The following is an 18,905-nucleotide window of genomic DNA, read 5'->3' on the forward strand; positions in this document are numbered from 1 at the left end:
AAATAGTAAAAAAATGATCTCAGTCAATTCCATTATTTTTTTAAGAAAATAAATAAAATAATATTATTTAAATAAAAATAATCTATTCAAATTATCAGTAATCCACGATTAACTCGATGATTTTTTTTTTTCAAACCGCATCCCTCACAGCTTTTTCTAGGTATCGGGCATCTTAGATCCGGATCACACGGAAAATCTTAATCCATGAAAGTCTGGTACGTGGGTTGGTGGCTGTCCTATTCTCCCATACCCATCTTCTGGTCCCACCACCATCACCAACTGCCATCACTACCCAGGCATTTGGCATCACCCCAGCTGGCGTCAGATGGTCATAGATTCGCAAAATCACTCTCCTAAAAAGTTAGTCCCTGTAATTTATAAAAAATAATTGGTTAGTCTTCATAGTCTTAAAAATATTATATATATATATAAAATATTTAATTCACACATGAGTTATTTTCTAATTTATGTTAATATTCTTAAGAGATAGAAAAGGTTAATGAAGATATAGATAGGATGGAAAACATTTTTTAAAATAAAAAATATGACTGTTGATGAGAAGATAATACCTTTTTTTTGAATAAAAACATTACTAAATTAAGCTTGATTAACACTAATCAAGGAAATTCCTGGAATTAAAAAACTATTTAATTAACTTTTCATAACTAAAATGACTAATTTATAATTTGATTCTATAATTTTCTGTGACATAAAGGAAGTAGAGAAAAGGTACAAAGAAGAAGTAAAAGATAGCGATAGTGCAGCAGCCACCCTACGTTTATCAAATAAATAAATAGAGAGCAACTAAAAATTTATCATTCGGATGAGAGCCTAAAGGATCCACAAATTTCTAAGATCAACGGCTACCCTACGTTTCTCTCCGCACCACCACCACCACCACCACCGGCCACTGCTTTCCTTTGCGTCGCCTCCTTCCCTCCCCCCTCACTGTCTTTTCCCTACCTCCCTGTAAGCCATATATACTTATTATCACATCTGCTTTCAGCACCTCCCCTAAACCATACCTTCTTTGCTGTCCATCATTCTTTTGCTCTTCTTCTTCAGCAGGTAGCTCAGATTCTGAATTTTCTTGTTGATTCATTTCTGGGTGCCTGAAAAGATTGTTTCCCTTATCCCTTTGATTGTTTTGGCATCCGGGTGCTTAAAAGTTTCAAATTTATCATAGTTTCTCATAAAAATTTGGTTTTTAACATTCATTCTGTTTTGTTATTGGATTTCTTAGGCTTATTGGTGACTATTTGATTCAGTAAACTCTTTTTTTGGTTTTGTTTTGATCTTTTGGGATCTGGGGTTGGTGTAGTTGGTGGTATTTGTGGTTTGTCAATGGGCGCTTTGGATGAGGAACATTTTAATAAAGAGATTGAGAATGGAGTGGAACTTGATTGCCTTGATCTGGGATTTGAGGACCAACTGGAGACTGTAGCTATCGAGGATGCTGTGAAAGTTCTTTTGCAAGGTCTTGGCGAGGACATTAATAGAGAAGGCCTTAAAAAGACCCCGCTTCGCGTTGCCAAGGCGCTTCGAGAAGGAACCAAAGGTTATTATCCCAACAAATTCTAATTTTGTTTCCACACCTGCTATTAATTTAATCATTAACTCTCATCTGAATTAAACACACTTGGCGAGGAAATATTCATGCTTGCATTCCAGCCCTAAACAATAGTTGCCACTACATGGTTGTATTTTGCTTTTGGCGTGTAAGAACTTGTCTTTGGTTGGTTCCTTGGCTCTCTTTTTTAACCCTGTTAGCCTGTGTGATGACTGATTTATTTTTCTCTCATGGAGTTTAAGGATTCTCTTTTGAGGCATTCTTTGATGAGGTTCAGTTTGAGTTACCTAAGTTGTCTTGTTCATATATCATTCCATTTTAATGTCGCATTTATTGTCCTTTTTTTCTTGGTTTAAGCAAAAACAAATGTGTATGACCTCTAAATTCTATGATTGGTCTCAAGTTCTCACAACCAACTCCACAGTAGCACCCTGGAACTAGGCAGGCTCTGGTGGTAGGATTGATCGCGGTCTGAAGTCGATCCTTTGTTCATAAATTGATAATAAGTAACAAATACACGGATGCATCGACACACTTCCTCAATAAGAAAATGGTTTTGTTCTATGCGCGGCTTAGATGCACTGACTTATAAGCTCTAAATGGCTCCTTGTGTAGTGTAAAATATCATCTGAAATTGTGTGATGATTCTGATGCAGAATGAAGAGAAAGAAATGAGTTTTTGGTTCAAAAAATTGTATGTGGATGTATTATTTATTGTGATTGCTTCTTAAATAGGATTAATTTGGAGATGGAAGTTTGACTTTGCTAAGTACTCATTGTGGCAAGTTCTTTATCGCATTTTTCAGGCTATAAACAAAAGGCAAAGGACATTGTTCAAAGTGCATTGTTTCCAGAAGTTGGTTTGGATGATGCAGTTGGTCATGCAGGCGGAGCAGGCGGGCTTGTGATTGTTCGGGATCTTGACCTGTTTTCATACTGTGAATCTTGCTTGCTTCCTTTCCAGGTTAAGTGTCAAATAGGTTATGTCCCATCTGGTCAGAGGGTTGTAGGATTAAGCAAGCTCTCAAGAGTTGCTGATGTGTTTGCCAAAAGACTCCAAGACCCACAGCGTTTGGCAGATGAAATCTGCTCAGCTCTGCATCTTGGTATCAAGCCAGCCGGTGTTGCCGTCATACTCCAATGTTCACATATTCATTTCCCAAATATAGAGCCACCTTTCCTTGACTCCAATCTCCAAGGTTGGGTTAAGGCATTGGTCCATTCAGGTTCAGGTGTTTTTGAAAATGATTTTGCTGATGTTTGGGATGATTTTTTTAGTCTACTGAAGTTCAGAGGAATAAATGTGGATAAAACTCTGATGAAAGACTCAAAGCAGCAGTGTTGGTGTCCGTCCCAATATTCCTCGAGTGCTGAAGTTACCGGACAACCCAACACAGGAATGGTTACAGCAGTTACTTCAATCCTCATCTCTTTGGGTGAAAACCCATTACGGAAAGAGCTTGCTGGAACTCCTAGTCATTTTGTCAAGTGGTTGATGAATTTCCAAAACGCAAATCTAGAAACGAAACTGAATGGCTTTGCTTGTGGCAGGATGGATCCTCTTAAACAAAATGGGGAAGTCAGCCATGATAAACGGATGTATACCGAGCTGAATCTGTCATTTTGTTCCCAGTGTGAGCATCATTTACTTCCCTTTTATGGTGTTGTGCATATTGGGTACTATGCTGAAGAAATCACCCCTGTCATTAAATCTCGTTTACAGTCGATAGTACGTTTTTATGGTTTCAAGCTCCAAGTACAGGAAAGACTTACCAGGCAGATTGCCGAGACTGCTTCATCCTTATTAGGTGGAGATGTGGTGGTCGTTGTGGAGGCTAACCATACTTGTATGATTTCTAGAGGTATTGAGAAATTTGGAAGTAGTACAGCTACAATTGCTGTGCTTGGTCTATTTTCAACCGACCCCGCTGCAAGGGCCAAGTTTTTGCAGAACATTCCAAATCCTGCTTCAGGAGGATCAGGATTCTAATTCAAACTTAGCTAGTGTGTCTTAGCAAGTGATTTGATCTAATTCCTACGCCTTTTCCTGGTTGCATATTTCTTTTGCACAACCCCTAGAATGAAATTTAAGGCCTTTCATCTTTCATGATTACTTTTTTTGGCACAATTTTCCTGTTAGACATGTGACTGAATAAGTTCATCACATGAAAAAGAAAATAAAAAAGAAATAGAAATTCTGAATGTTTACTTTTATTATCTCTTGTTTCTTTCATATATATAGCAGTCATAGATTGATTAATCTAGCAGAGAGGAACTGAGTTTCATGTAACAACAATGAAGTGGGAAGATTTTTCTGATTACCCACAAATAGAAGTGAAAATAAGAGAGTAGTTTATTTTAATTTCCTTATTCCAATTTTAAATGCTAAATGCTCCTGCCATCCACTTGCACCATCCACAATTCTTCAATTTACAGATTTTTACATTTCTCAAAACTAAAATGTAATCTATGTTGGATGAAAATTTAATTTGAATTTAATAGATATTAATTTGACTCAACCCAAATGAATAAGTATTTTTTGGACAAGAATATTATTAATCCGACATGAAATCCGCTTGAATCTAAACCGAAATATATATTTATATTATATAAATATATTTATTGAATATTTAGATTTTTTTAATACAATACATACTTTAAAGATATATATTATTTATTTTATTTTTTATTGATTAATAAATAATAATAAATAGCGAATATTGTAAAATATCTAAATTTTTTATTCAATAAATAATAAATACAATATAAATATCAATAAATCCAGATACTTCAAATAATAAATGATGTCTTTGATAAATAATTGGATTTTCAAGAGTGGATGGTCAAGGTGAGAATTAAATATTCATATTGCCAAATAATACTTAAAACCTAAGTAGGATCATACAACCTTAAAATTCCCAAATTATTTTCCTCACATGTTCTTGGTGTTGTTTGACAATGTGGTATAATTCTTTCTTAAATTTATTTTAGTTTTTAATTAAGTTTTTTTTTGTGGGTTTTTGAATAATTTTAATATATTAATATTAAAAATAATTTTTTAAAAAATATATTATTTTAATATATTCCTAAACAAAAATTACTTTAACAAAATTTATCACAACCAAAACCAATTATTTCATTACTGCATTACACAACAGATATCGGATAACCCAACAATTTACGTACGCCAGGAGAGATGTTTCAATTCTGCTGTACCGTGTTGCAGAATCATTAGACCTGAGAGTACGAAATGTAAATTTATATATTTCTAGTTTTGATTCACTCAATTTTCATAGCCAAACTGGTATATATATTCGTTAACTGCTAGTTTTTTTTTTTTTTTTCTATAATGAATGCTTGGTAGAAAAACATAGATCAAGGAAGGCAGGGTTGGCTAAAGAAATGATCATTGACATAGAAACTACATAGATTCTTAGCATGGGATAAGATCTCTAATTTCTTTTTGCCCACATGAGCCAGCATGCGAGCACAGAGAAATAACAGCCCATGAACATCCAACAGATTCTTAAGAAAAGCTATGTAAACATGATGATTGCAGAAATTATAATGTTCATAAAGAAGGGATAAAGGAGAAGATAAAGCAGTAGAAATAAGTGCTGCTAGTGCAGCATTTTAAATTTCATTAGCATTGAAAGAAAGAACAACCATAGCAGCATATTATTTATTCTTTAGACTTAAAGACAGACTCCACATCTTCTACTTCTTGTGCAAGTCATGAAAATATCCAGAAGGGTTTTTCTCAAAAGCATCCCTAGATATGCGAACGTCTTGACCAGGAGCTTTCATGGTCCCATCCTTTCCTGAGCCAGTGACAGAACCAGTGACAGTAGCTCCAATTGCAGGAGCTTTGCTTGCATCACCACCACCAGGTATACCCGAAGACTTGTTGGATCCAGACATCTTGGCCTCGTTGTATAGCTTTTTAACAGTGAAAGTGAAAGATTTTGTGTCAAGTATCGCTTCCCTGTTCCACCATAAGAGAAGGGTACTGGTGCTTATATAGTGCACTCTGGGAACTTGAGGATTCATTTTGTATTTAATTCTCTCTGGAACTTGTGTGCCAGAAGATTGACAGTCAAATTTCTTGGCAAGTCAAATTTCTTGGCAAGTTATGATGATGAATGCACTGGAAATCACAAAGGGGCAATAAATTTGTTCCCTGATAAAGTTTTCGTTTATCTAGAACCTTTTCTTCGTCTTGTATCACGGCATTGAGAGGCACGCTGGTGACTGGTGCGGCCGTCTCGTTTTAACCAAGATTTGCATGCAGGTTCATTTATTTCAGTTTAAGTTAATGGAAAAAAAAAAAAACCAGAACTCCCATTGTTAACTCAAAAAAAATAATCTTTATATTACATTTATAATTTATAATATAATTAAATTCCCGACACCAATTAAATATGAAATATAAAAAAATAATTTTAATTTTTTAAAGAAAAGGTACGTGTGTGTGTGTATTATTGTAACAGTAGAAAACTTATAAAGAAAAAAGTTTTTTAGATTAATAAATATTATATTCTGAACATCATGTTTTAGTCTTTCATTTTCTGACTTCAGTTTTTCTAAAATGTCAATATCTGAATTTATAGTTTTATTCACAGTTGTCAATATCTTTATATCACATTTATAATATAATTGAATTCCCGGCACTAATTAAATATGAAATATAAAAAATATAATTTTAATCTCTTATATTATTAAAAGGTTCTTATATATAAAAGAAGAAGAAAAAACTGTATTGTTCATATATTTTCTTTATTTGAAAAATAGTAGAAAACTTATAAAGAAAAACGGTGAAGAACTTTTAAATTGTTTTTCCAACTCAATATAAATCTTACTTTAGTTTTCTAAGAAATTAGAGCGTTAATTACTCAATCTCTGAACAGTTTCTAAAATTTTCATTCCACAGTTGCTTTTTTCTTTTCTTTTCCGGGGCTATTCTTTACATTTGATTCGGTGCTTCTGCTGCGTGAAGATGCTTGACTCCCAGGTGACATCTTTGGTGAAGATATTTTAGAATGATGCTTGGGTATGAAAATCCTACGCTATCCCAGTATTTTGACTCTGGATTTTTTCTCATCTGGATAAACTGGAATCCATGCATCTGGATCATATTTTGAATGTGCTTCCTTTAATCTCTGTAATGAAATTTTAATTTCATGATCAATCTATATGATACCACCTGGTTTTCAACATATTATACCTCATTTGTCAGGATTCCTTACATGCTAGCATGATACTCTATGATACCACCTAGTTTTCACTTGTTAAATTTAAGGCGTGCTACATGTTCTTGGCAGAATTACATTTAGCCCTGACAGCATGAAATATAAATATCTGCCTTGTCGTGTTTCTGGTTTTCACACGAATTTCATTGCCATGCCGGTGATTCTTTTACTGCTAGTTCTTTTAATGATGAATTCTTGGTAAGAAATAAGAACACTAATAAAGGAAGGCAGGTTTGGCAAAGAAAGGATGATCAATGACCTTGAAACCAAGTGGCCACATGAACAATTCCGCCAGCAGACGAGCACAGAGAAATAGCACACCATGAAACACTAATATATGTTCTGCTTACTTGTTTCAGTACAAGCTCTGAAGAATTATTTTTCTTTTAAGCAGAATTAAGGAGATATCATAAATATATGCATGTTGACTTAAGAAAAGCTATGTGAACAAGATGATTTCTGAAATCATACTTTAAATGCTCATAAAGAACAGATAAAAGAGAAGATAAAGCAGTAGAAATAAGTGCTGCTAGTGCAGCATTTTAAATTTCATTAGCATTGAAAGAAAGAACAACCATAGCAACATTTTATTTATTCTTTTGACTTAAAGACAGACTCCGCATCTTCTACTTCTTGTGCAAGTCATGAAAATATCCAGAAGGGTTTTTCTCAAAAGCATCCCTATATATGCGAACGTCTTGACCAGGAGCTTTCATGGTCCCATCTTTTCCTGAGCCAGTGACAGAACCAGTGACAGTAGCTCCAATTGCAGGAGCTTTGCTTGCATCACCACCACCTGGTATACCCGAAGACTTGTTGGATCCAGACATCTTGGCTTCGTTGTATAGCTTTTTAACAGTGAAAGTGAAAGATTTTGTGTCAAGTATCACTCTTCTGTTTCAAAAAATAAGAGAGGGGTGGTGCTTATATAGTGCACTCTGGGAACTTGAGGATTCATTTTGTATTTAATTCTCTCTCTGGAACTTGCGTGCCAGAAGATTGACAGTCAAACTTCTTGGCAAGTTTTGATGAACGCACTGGAAATCACAAAGGGTTAATAACTTTGTTCCCTGATAAAGTTTTCGTTTATCTAAAACCTTTTCTTCGTCCTGTATCACGGCATTGAAAGGCACACTGGTGACTGGTGCGGCAGTCTCGTTTTAACCAAGACTCGCATGCAGGTTCATTTATTCAGTTTCTGTCAATGGAACAAAACAATTAGAAATCCCATCATCACATGGAAACTGAGCCTTCGGACCTTATTTATCTTGAACATTCAACCCCCACGTATTAAAAGGCCAATATAAGGTCATATTAAACAAAAAGTACTGGAGGTGTGTATTTATCTTGTCGCTATATATCTGATATTTTATATTTATAACACTTCCTGACATAAATTATTAATGTTTTTTCTTTGTTTGGAGAATAATGGAAAACCAGTAAAGGTAAACGGTAGAGAATCTCTAAAATGTGTTTTACTAGTTTAGAAACCTAAAAAACTAGTTTTCCATTTTTTTTTGTCTGAATAGTCTCTAAAATTTTCGCACCACACTTGCCTTTAGTTTTTTTTCTTTTCCGGAGGTATTCTTTTCATTTGATTCAGTGCTTCTGCTGCATGTAGATCCTTGAGACTGCCAGTTGACATCTTGATGGAGCCATTTTAGAATGATGCTTGGGTATGGAAATCTTATGCCACCCCGGTATTTCACGTTTAGCATTAGAAAAAGGTTAGGATTGATGAAAAGCAGTCTGGGAAATTTTAATGAAATAAGGTATGTGGTGCGTAGGAGTTGAAAAGGGAAGCAAAATCCGCGTTGCATTTGCAGAAATGAAAATACTACAGATCCCTCAGCTGTTGTCAATTTTCAGAGGCTTGCAAGGCCTTTCCGCAATGTAACAGGCAACTGACAGGCACTTGGAACCAAGAAATTAACGTCTCTGTCAGAGGAAAGATGAAGCTGGTTCAATGTGTGGCACATCCAAGCTAGATATTCATTGGAAATCTAGTTTGTGTTGTTTTCAGCTGGAGCTGAAGACTTAGTAGCAGCAACTAGCAACAAGGACAGAACTGGGATGCTGCTCCATTGCTCAACTTCTTAATTCGAGTCAGGCCACAAGATTAATCAAAATTTCTTCCTTCAGCAAGCTGTATTTATAGAAGTGAGAGAGAGCTAATATCATAGAATTTTCCTACTGCTCAAAAAAGAGAAAACAATAGAAAAACTGAGAGATGCAAAATGAAAATTAGAAATGCCTTCCTGAAATATGAGAACAACATTTCAATGAGCTAGGGCTGCGACCCCTTAATCATCAGTTCTGATATAATTTACACAAATACAACAAAAACTCACTGTGACACAAGTTATCCAATTCGAAGCTGGCTTGCTTCTTTCTTAGTCTGCAAAACCACTTATATATGTACAAAGACGTCCCCAAAGTATGACCAATACACATCAAACAAGCAGAGCAGCAGCCAACATTTAATTCTCGTCTAACCACAAGTGCCTGACAGAAGGCCAATCTACAATTTGATCGTCTGATTGATGGGAATTGGCAAGACCTTTTGATTTAGGGGGATCCACGCGAGCTTTTGATTTAGGGGGATCCACGCGAGCTTTTGATTTGGGGGTATCTAAACGAAGAGCTTCTGCTTTGGGGGTATCTAAACGACGAGCTTCTGATTTAGGGGGATCCACATTAACAGGAACTTCTGACATAGGGGGATCGGCATGAACTTTTGATCTGGGGGATTCTGCAAGAGCTTCTGATTTAGGGGGATCCACTTGAACGTTTGATTTGGGGGGATCTAAAAGAGCTTCTGAGTTACGGGGATCCACGTTAACAGGAGCTTCTGACAAGGGGGGATCTACCAGAGCGTCTGATTGAGGGAGATCAGCATGAGCTTTTGGTATGGGGGGGTGTTGAATAAGCAAGGGCGGTATGTAGATTGATATGATGGCGATTGCAAGAATGAAGAAGAGAGAGATATACAAGGAGAGGCTTAAACTACGAACCTGCAAGCAAATTATCAGAGTCAGCACACTTTATGTTGCCGAAAGACAAGCCATGACAAGTATTATTCAGTAGCAGAAACGTATAGTGATGTACCATGTCACAGTTTCAGTTTGATAAAACAAGTTGGACACTATCCAAATATACGTATGACATACAGATTGTTCACGATGATGCTATAAAAGTCAGTCTCCCTAGTATTCAATTGCATGAAAAAATAAATTTTCATCTAAAACACCACATAGAAAGTCATTTTCAAGGAGAAGGAAAGTTCTGATCTTCCAAGCAGTGCAAGCCTTCTCAAATCTAATTTAGTTCAATATGAATGTATTTTACATCAAGCCGTAAGGATACAAGTGCATTGCAGGATAGTAGGTATAAAAAATAGCAGAGCAAGAACCGCCCAAATGAAATAAGGTGAAATGCAGTGGGATCAGTCCTGGAATGTGGTTCTTCCACAAATACTTTAGACAAACATTCATGATATCTGTAATATTGTGATAGATAAATTTGGGAGCCATAAAAACATCGAAAGTTTTTCCTACAGCTGAAAAGAATCTTGTTAAAGTGGTCTTGATACCATGCCACAGACTTTCCATGTTGACATCTCAGGCAGGGACACGCGAATAACAAATCATTGCCACTCAAAAGAAAAGATAGAAGTTTCTACAGTCGAATGTTTGTGAAAGCTACCAATCAGGAAAAATAAAAGTGCAGAGATGATTGATATAAACCAAACCTTTTTAGCTATCTGGCGTTTGTGAGGAAGATTTTTATCAGCATGCTCCAGGGAATAATGCAGCATGTTAACTATTGTCAATTCAGTTACTGGATCATGGCTTTCTGCAAGCAGGAAATGGTTATGATTAAATCTTCATAGATCTTTGTTACTAAGTCCTACTGACAAATAAAAATATATACAATTATTTCACAGAAAAGGTCAATTATGACAAAGAAGAAAAGAATCAAAGAACCAGATGGGATCACCTGGAATGTCAAAAATTTGTTTCGCAGGGGGAATACCTAGCAGCTCCCCCAAATGAACACGCACTCGGGCACGATCATTGAGTGAAAGTAAATCACCATGCGTAACAACAACCACAGGTTTATCATCTGCAATGATAAGAATCAGGAAACATTAGGCAATTAATGTAAATATGAACATAAGAAAACATTGATTGAAAATAAGATGAGCTAAGGCCATAACTAGAGGACAAACTACTTTATAAGAAAGACATGCAGATTATGTTCTAATTTCTTATGAAGTTGCGATGAACACTAACCAGTCTAGCATTGTTATTGTCAGAAATAAATTTAGAGGTTTCACAAAATTAAACATCAAAGAACCTTAAGGGCTTCTGACATGAAACTTTAGTTTGTGGAGAGCCTCGAAGCAGTGACCGGAGAGTGGATTAGATTTTTATGGAGGGCTAGAATAATTTTGAAACAAACCTAAAATTCAGGGACTAGAGTGATTTTCTGAAATTTTTAGGAGGCCACAACCCTCTCAAGCTTGGCTGATGGCCACCACTGCCCGGAGGCATAACTGTACAGTGAAAGAAGCAGCTCCTCTTGGAAAAACAAATTGACTTGGAAATTATATAAAGATGATATAAAAGAGGAGCTATGAACCTCTGAGGATATGCATGTGCTTGACCATAAACGCGTTACAATTTAAGAAAAGAAAGCAGAATTTCCTTGTACCATTAAACGATATATATGGGCAGTCAAAAGTTTTAGCAATCATCTGTGTATACTTTTTCCCTTCGTCTACAAGATTATCCATGGATTTCAGAACTGCAAGCCCATCAACAACAAATATGACAAAGGTAACCATCCTGGTTTCCTTGGACTGACAACCATTCCCACGAGCTTTGCACTTCATTTGGTTCCTCAAATGTGAATTATCTGATGGCCTGATAGGAAATCATAGCAGTGAAATTATTTAATGTAAAACAAACCTAAGCTTGCCAAACCTAATACTGAGAAGCTAGAAATTCAAACCTAATAATGAGCTCCCGATGATGAACACCTTTTGTGATCCAATTCTTGAGCATGTTAGCGCTATCATATGAGTCATAGGACAAACCACGGGTATCATAAAGACAGAAAGAAGATGAACTTCTTGGGATCATATATTCCTGAAGGAAGTAGGTTCCATCTGCAGCAGATGAGTTATCTGCAGCAAGAAATAACTTCAAGTATCACTGAAATGAAATGAGTAAATTTACTTTCTTAAATAATTGTCCGAAATAAAAGTGAAGATTGCATCCATCAAAAAGATCCACAACATCTTGATTTCAAATGGCATTTAAGTGACAAAAAAGTAGCATGTACATGATACTTGAGCTCTTTCAGATGCAAACTTGTCATCTTCAAACACCTTAGAAATTCTATTTATAAGGCTGCTTTTCCCAGATCCCTTTGGACCGATTACGAGGAGGACTGTTGTGTTTGGCACATCAAAGTCACTCAATTTCATGCCAATCACATTCTCCATCCATCCTCCAGGAGTATAACTGTGAAAATCATATACAATGTGTACTTACATTAGACATCACATATTCAAATATGATGATTATAATAATGAAAAGAAGATTTATTTCTTGAAACAGCCAAGGTCCTGATTTGCCAAGTCAATTTCATAAAGCCAACATGCAGTAAATCCAAAAATTTTAAAAAGGAGCCCGATTAAAGGCAACCATCGTCATAAGATGGCATAAGCTGAAATGCACCATCAGTACAACCAACAGAAATTAACATACAAAGATATTTCTCCAGTGGACCTTGCCTCTCAAGAGCAAAATCCTAGAGAACACCCAAGTTGAATAAGTAGTTCCTCACTTACCATACACAGGAAAGCAAACTGATACTTCAAAATTCATCCCTTTCTTTTCCTCCAATATCTAAAACTACGAAATACAATAAGTCAAAATGAAAACTAACTGTGAATACCTCAAGATTTTGCTCTTTCCTTCCTCCAAGCTCTTGCTTCTATCCTTCAACTGATCATAACTCTGCAAGACTTCCCTGTAAGCAGTACTCGCCTTCTTTTGGTTGGCTTGAAGTTCCAAAAAACTTGAAGGAATTCTAGATCCTTCATACACCGACCCACACTCTCCATCCATGGTTCCACCCTCATTTTTCTCTTGAAATCTATGCACAAACAGACTCAGATTTAACAATTTACCTACATTTTCAAATAAATGCAAAATCCCAATTGGTTACTGAGCGAAAATAACAGAAACAGAAAGAGCGGGCCTTTCTCTATGTTTCAAAGAAAGACTGACCCTTTTCAAGCTATTGCTAAAAATTAGGCAGAAACAATCATGAGGGTCAATCAAGATAGTTCTTTTCTACCACTCATTTATGCTTAATTTTGGAAACTCAACAGTAGCAATAAACGTAGATGTCAAGCTTAAGCTTCAATTTTTCTGTTCTAGTGGTTACTTTCTAGGCAAGCAAAAAGGAACCAGACAGAGATTAAGGAACTATTTATCAAAAGATTAGTATAGTGAGTAGAGATACCTTTGAAAAGAGAAGGACCCGGGAGGAGATGATGATGATTGCAAAGAATTTTGTTCCACCGAGGATTCTTCCGCTGCATAAGCAAATTAAAAGGTGTATATCAATCACCACTTACCACCGTTTACAATTCTCTCATTCACTCCAAAACACAGAGCCGAAAAAGTAATAGACAGAAAGAGAAACGGGATACCGGGGGTGAAACCGAGAGGCATATCTTCGCCGCCGCCGCCGCCCATGTTTGCTTGCTTGCTAGTTGCAGTTGGTTTCTGTGTGCGGGGAGGAAGAGCAAGAGAGACCTTTTTTCAAGCAGGTTTTTCTTGTCGGTTAAGGTATTGTTAGTGATAATGGTAATTGCTGTTTTTTTAAAAAAAACAAATTAATTAATTAAAATAATTTTTTTTAATTTTTAAAATTTATTTTTACCATCAATATATTAAAATGATTCAAAATTATAAAAAAAAGTAATTCAAAACAAAAAAATAAAAAAAATAATATCACTTTTTTAATAAAAAAAAAATAACAATCCTAGAATGTTTAGGATAAAGTTTTCAAAAACTTACAGTTTTTTAAAATTAAATTTTATTTAATATTTTTATATCATCTTTTATTAATATCATAAATAAATATAAATAAAATATTTTAATATATTTTTAAATAAAAATATTTAAAAAACAAACAACTTTTAAAACTCCTAACCACTCTTTAAAATTTACTTAGAGTTTTGGCTTCTGACCTGGCATGAGAGGTTAATGGAGACAGCCACAAGTCAATGAATGATAATATGGTTGCATCATGCCACGTGTTCGTCTTTTCTCTTCTTGATGGCAATTTTATCCATCCTTTCATGGCTTGGGCGTTATTTCTTTTCTTTTTTCTTTTATCAATATCTAATTATGAATCAGATTTTATGATTATTAAAACAGATATTAGTTAAAAAGGTAATGATTTAAATTTAAAAATATATGTATATATATATATATATATTAGGTTATTTTTTTAATTCATTTTTTTTCCAGAAAAACAAGCCTTTTTTTTAGTAGCATGTTTTTTAATAAAAAAATAAAAATAATAAAAATAAATATTTATAAGAAACTCGATAATTTAAATTAGTGAGGAAAAACATATATTTTTAATTAAAATCAATATTTTGTTATTTATTTATTTTAAAAAAAAATTATCAAGAATTATGTTTTATAAATAAAAATCTTTGTGATTTGAAAAAACATGTTTCGATAAAAAAATATAACACTATAATTTTAATGCAGTTATAAAATAAAATAAAAGAATGATTTATCTGATAAATTATGTATAAAATTTACAATAAAATAAATATTTTATTTCTTATTGAAAATTCATGAATATATTTTTTAAAAATGTTTTGCATATTAGGTCATAGAAAATAATTTATATATTAATTGTTAATATTACTATAAAAATTATAATCTTGTTGAAAATTATATAATACAATTGGATAATTTATAAATATCATCTTAATAATTTTATTTAAGATTAATTTTATTATAAATTAAAAAAAAAAAGTTAACAAAAAACTAGAGGCTATTTAAAAAGAACAGACACGTAGGCCTAGAAGGAAGGCCCCCGCGCCTAGCCCAGAAGAAAAGCTTAAGCACGCTTGGGTTTACAAGGCCACGCTCTCTCGCACATGACTTTTTTTAATGGGCATTGTCCATCAAAAGCATTTTTTAATAAGACGGAGACGTTGCCAGTCGATTTCACACCCATATTCCAAGTATTTTGAATCTTAAAAATATAGTTTTTAATTGAGGGTTTATTTATTTTTATATTTTAAAAATATTTAAAAATAAAATAAAATTTATATTATTTTTTTATTTCAAATTATTTTTTTATATTTTTATATCATTTTGATGTACTTTATCAAAAATAATTTTTAAAAAATAAAAAAATATTATTTTAATATATTTTTTAACAAATAACACTTTAAAACATAATTGTTACCACATTATAAATTCCACTGCTGGGAAACAAAACAAAATCTTAAAAACCTTATTAATTTTATTTTTAGTTTCAAAACACCATCCCGTCAATATAAAGTTAAATTGAAAGGTGTACTTGAGGTTGTGGCCCAGCGGTGGAAAGGACTTGTTTCCTTCCTCTGCACCAGAGTTCAAGCCTCACTGTGCACGTCTGTCACCCCCCGGTGTCTTATATGCTCACTTGGCTTGCAGGATGTTCAATGGATCCGGAATTAGTTGTGGTGCGCGTAAACTGGTCCGGACACCCCGGGTAAAAAAAAAAAAGTTAAATTGAAAGGCATACATGGCAAGATGCTACACGACCGTTTGGCAGTGCTGTCTGAATAAGATAGCCAGTTTTTTAAGAGAGGCTAGGCGTATTGGCAAACACTCGTTTCTAGTTCGGCATGGATGGTGGGAGTTGGATCCTATTCAACTTGGTATCTAGTTCTATACGCCATAACCCAACTTCAACTAGAGAGTCTATGATGCCCACATGAATGACTTTTTACGACATATTCTATTCGGTATGGGGTATTATTATGAATTTGATCACGGTGGAGGTGCTCACAAAAGTTTTGTGCAAATCGAGAGTCCGTCACGGTTCAACATCCTTATAATAAGGTTGCGTTTACTTACTGTTTTCAAATAAAATAAAAATAAAAATAATAAAAATAGAATTGTGTTTGCTTAAAAAAAACTGAGATAGAGACATGATAATAAATTTATTTTTAGAATAATTTTTTAAACTTATAAGACATGAGGTACATGTAAGATATATCTTGTTTATATTTTTTATAATATCCTTATAAAAAACTTTTATTTTCAAAATTATTCACAATAAAAATAGTTATTATCATGATTTTAAAACTCAACTTGAAAGTCGATCTGTGACAAAACTTGAGTCAACGGTCGAGATCTAGATCACGGGTCAAGCTGACCTGAGTCATCATAAGAATAAAAATAGTTATTATCATGGTTTTTAAATTTTGATTCAGATGTCGTTCCGGGGCAAGGCCTTGGTCACGAGTGAGGTTAATCTTTGACTCGGGTCAATATAAGGACAAAAGTGATTATTATCATAGTTTTAAAACCCGACTCAGATGTAGTCAGGAGGGTAAGCCCAAGTTGACCCGAGTTTATGTAAAAAAAAAATAATTATTATCATGGTTTAAAAACTTGATTATGGAATCAACAAGGAAGAAGGCCCGAGTCATGGATTAAAAGAGTGAGTCATGGTTAACCTAGGTTAATGTAAGAATAAATGTTGTAATTCTCAAAGTTTTAAAACCTGACCCGGGAATGACAATGTCAAAGCTCGGGTCACGGTTTAACCTAGGTCAATGTATGAATAAAAATTATTATTATCATGATTTTAAAACCCGACTCGAGAGTCAATCCGAGGCAAGATTCAGGTCACAGGTCAGGAGAATCAACATGAATGACCAAAAAATAATAACAATAAAAACAACACTGTCTTAACCAGATAATTTTTTCAGAAAAGTCAACGGGTTTTTGATCAATGTTTTATCCTGAGTTGAACAAGGTTTTTTTTTAAGTTAGGTCGACTCAATCCTTCATTTATTTTTTCTTGGACTCTGACCAATCCAAGCTTCGAGTAAACCTATAAAGACAATTCTAATTTTATAACTAGGGTTGTTATAATATTATTAATTTTAATACTTGATATAAACTAAAATAAAAAAATATTTATTTTTTAAAATATATAAGTTTAACAATAATATATATTTACGGTAAAATATTTTTTTTAATATTTTATTACACCTTATGTACTATAACCAAATATAATACAAAAATAATTATTTTATCATACATCATTACTAAACACCATTATATCTTTATCTATTTATTTTATTTTATCTCTATTGTTTTTGTCTCTTCTTTTACGAAGAGAATAACCAAACGCTGTGTAAGGAATTGTTTTATAGTGTTGGCTACTACCAGCTAACAAATAGCGGGTGGAGGGGGGCCTTTGTCACCCCAAGCCGAAAACATTATATAAAAGCCATTTGCTCTGCACTTTATTGTGGATGATATAATTGTTTTCATAAATTAAAAAAATATGCTAGCCTTTTCAAAGTATTTTTCTTTTCATATCAAATGAAAAAAATAAAAATAAAAATAAAAATACTTAATTTAAAAAATTAAAAAACCTGACATGTCAAAGACATGATTTGGATCATACACTCCCATTGAATTTAATATTTATTTTATTTTCATAATTAATTATTGGCTTATCGTTGTATTATACGTCAATCAGGTGGAAAAAACCTTTCTTTTAAAAAAAAAAAAGAGATGCACCCAAAACTAAAATAAAAAATAACCTTAATTTTTTAAAATTTGATAACAAAAGGCGGTTTTTTTTTTCTCAAAATGAATAAAAAAGACCATTTTAAAACAAACAAAAAACAATGAAATGGTATTTTTTAAAAGGGTTAAAAATACATTAATTTTTTAAAAAAATACAGACAAAGTGTGTGAGCCTACCGTGTGTTTAACTTGTAAAAAAAAATGACTTGTGCGTTAGGCTCAAGAAAAAGACATGGCCCAAGAACCATTATTTTTTTCCCAGCATCATCAGAGAACGAATAATGCATCATTCACCCTTTATTTATTTTTTTAAAACAACTACAGACAATTAGTCGTTTGTTAACCCTTATGTCTAAGGGTTGCTGAAAAATTAGGCTTTGGGCATTTCTTGTTAAAAAATTTAATTTTCAACACATTTTAACCCAAAACATATTGAACACCTTGATAAACTCATTAATGAACTCAAGAAAATCAAAAAATCCAAGTCAATCTGAAACCAAAGCTCTTCGAAAGCGTTTGGGAACGCGGTTCAACCCGCGTTCCCAAAAAATTTGAAATTTTTGTTTTGCTAAAATTTAATATGTTTTGTACGTTTTGGATCGTTTTGATGTGCTAATGTCAAAAATGATTTTTAAAAAATAAAAAAATATCATTAACATGTATTTTGGCACGAAAATTTATTTGAAAAGCACCTACAACCACACTGTCAATCACGCTCTTCCTAATTTCATGCACACCACTTGTTTTCAATATCTTTTGCAGTGCCTTTTTTCAATGAAGCAATTAGGTATCAATTTTGCAATTAGAACTCAATAGATAGAAAAAATATCTGGGGACCAAAATGAAAAGAAAAAAGAAAAAAGAAAAGCACTACCTGAGTTCACAATGCACTGTAAGTGCATCGTGTTTTACACTGTTGAACACCACTCTCTCCCCCCCCCCCCCACTGTACATCTGAGCTTGGCTCAGATGGTGTTTTTGGAGTTTTTTTTTCGTTCGTTTTATTTGAATAGATCACTTTATGTTTTTTATTTTTCTTATGTTATTTAGAAATATAGGCAAAACTTTTTAGCCTTTAAACATGACTTCGATACGAGCAAGAAAAACTGATAGTTTTGTCCCATGTGAAGTTTTATGAAATTTTGTGTACAATAATTTTAATTGGATGCAGTCGAAATTAATTATGAAATCAGTGGTTGTGGAGGTATTAATTAAGCATAT

General features: G+C 33.6%; 2 protein-coding genes across 4 annotated transcripts; one reads left to right on the top strand and one right to left on the bottom strand.

Annotated features, from left to right (window-relative positions):
* The first annotated feature begins 797 nt into the window (after nt 1–797).
* Nucleotides 798–3,787, top strand: LOC7471167 (GTP cyclohydrolase 1). Its single transcript, XM_002301769.4, has 3 exons — nt 798–1,068; nt 1,322–1,558; nt 2,377–3,787. The coding sequence occupies exons 2-3, from the start codon at nt 1,345–1,347 to the stop codon at nt 3,558–3,560; spliced, it is 1,398 nt and encodes a 465-aa protein (XP_002301805.1). The 5' UTR covers nt 798–1,068; nt 1,322–1,344; the 3' UTR covers nt 3,561–3,787.
* A 5,263-nt stretch (nt 3,788–9,050) lies between these two features.
* LOC7471168 (uncharacterized) lies at nt 9,051–13,694 on the bottom strand. 3 transcript variants are annotated; one of them, XM_024594570.2, is made up of 9 exons: nt 13,550–13,694; nt 13,360–13,432; nt 12,787–12,987; nt 12,169–12,350; nt 11,836–12,010; nt 11,536–11,747; nt 10,819–10,944; nt 10,571–10,674; nt 9,051–9,833 (listed from the first exon to the last, which is right to left on the bottom strand). In XM_024594570.2, the coding sequence occupies exons 1-9, from the start codon at nt 13,593–13,595 to the stop codon at nt 9,300–9,302; spliced, it is 1,653 nt and encodes a 550-aa protein (XP_024450338.2). In that variant the 5' UTR covers nt 13,596–13,694; the 3' UTR covers nt 9,051–9,299. The 3 variants fall into 3 exon arrangements, with proteins under 3 accessions (XP_024450338.2, XP_024450341.2, XP_024450339.2); XM_024594573.2 differs by having other exon boundaries at nt 12,787–13,021; nt 13,550–13,604; XM_024594571.2 differs by having other exon boundaries at nt 12,787–13,021; nt 13,360–13,660.
* Between the last annotated feature and the right edge of the window lie 5,211 nt (nt 13,695–18,905).

Source organism: Populus trichocarpa, chromosome 2, assembly GCF_000002775.5.
Source record: "Populus trichocarpa isolate Nisqually-1 chromosome 2, P.trichocarpa_v4.1, whole genome shotgun sequence".
Lineage (NCBI taxonomy): Eukaryota > Viridiplantae > Streptophyta > Magnoliopsida > Malpighiales > Salicaceae > Populus > Populus trichocarpa.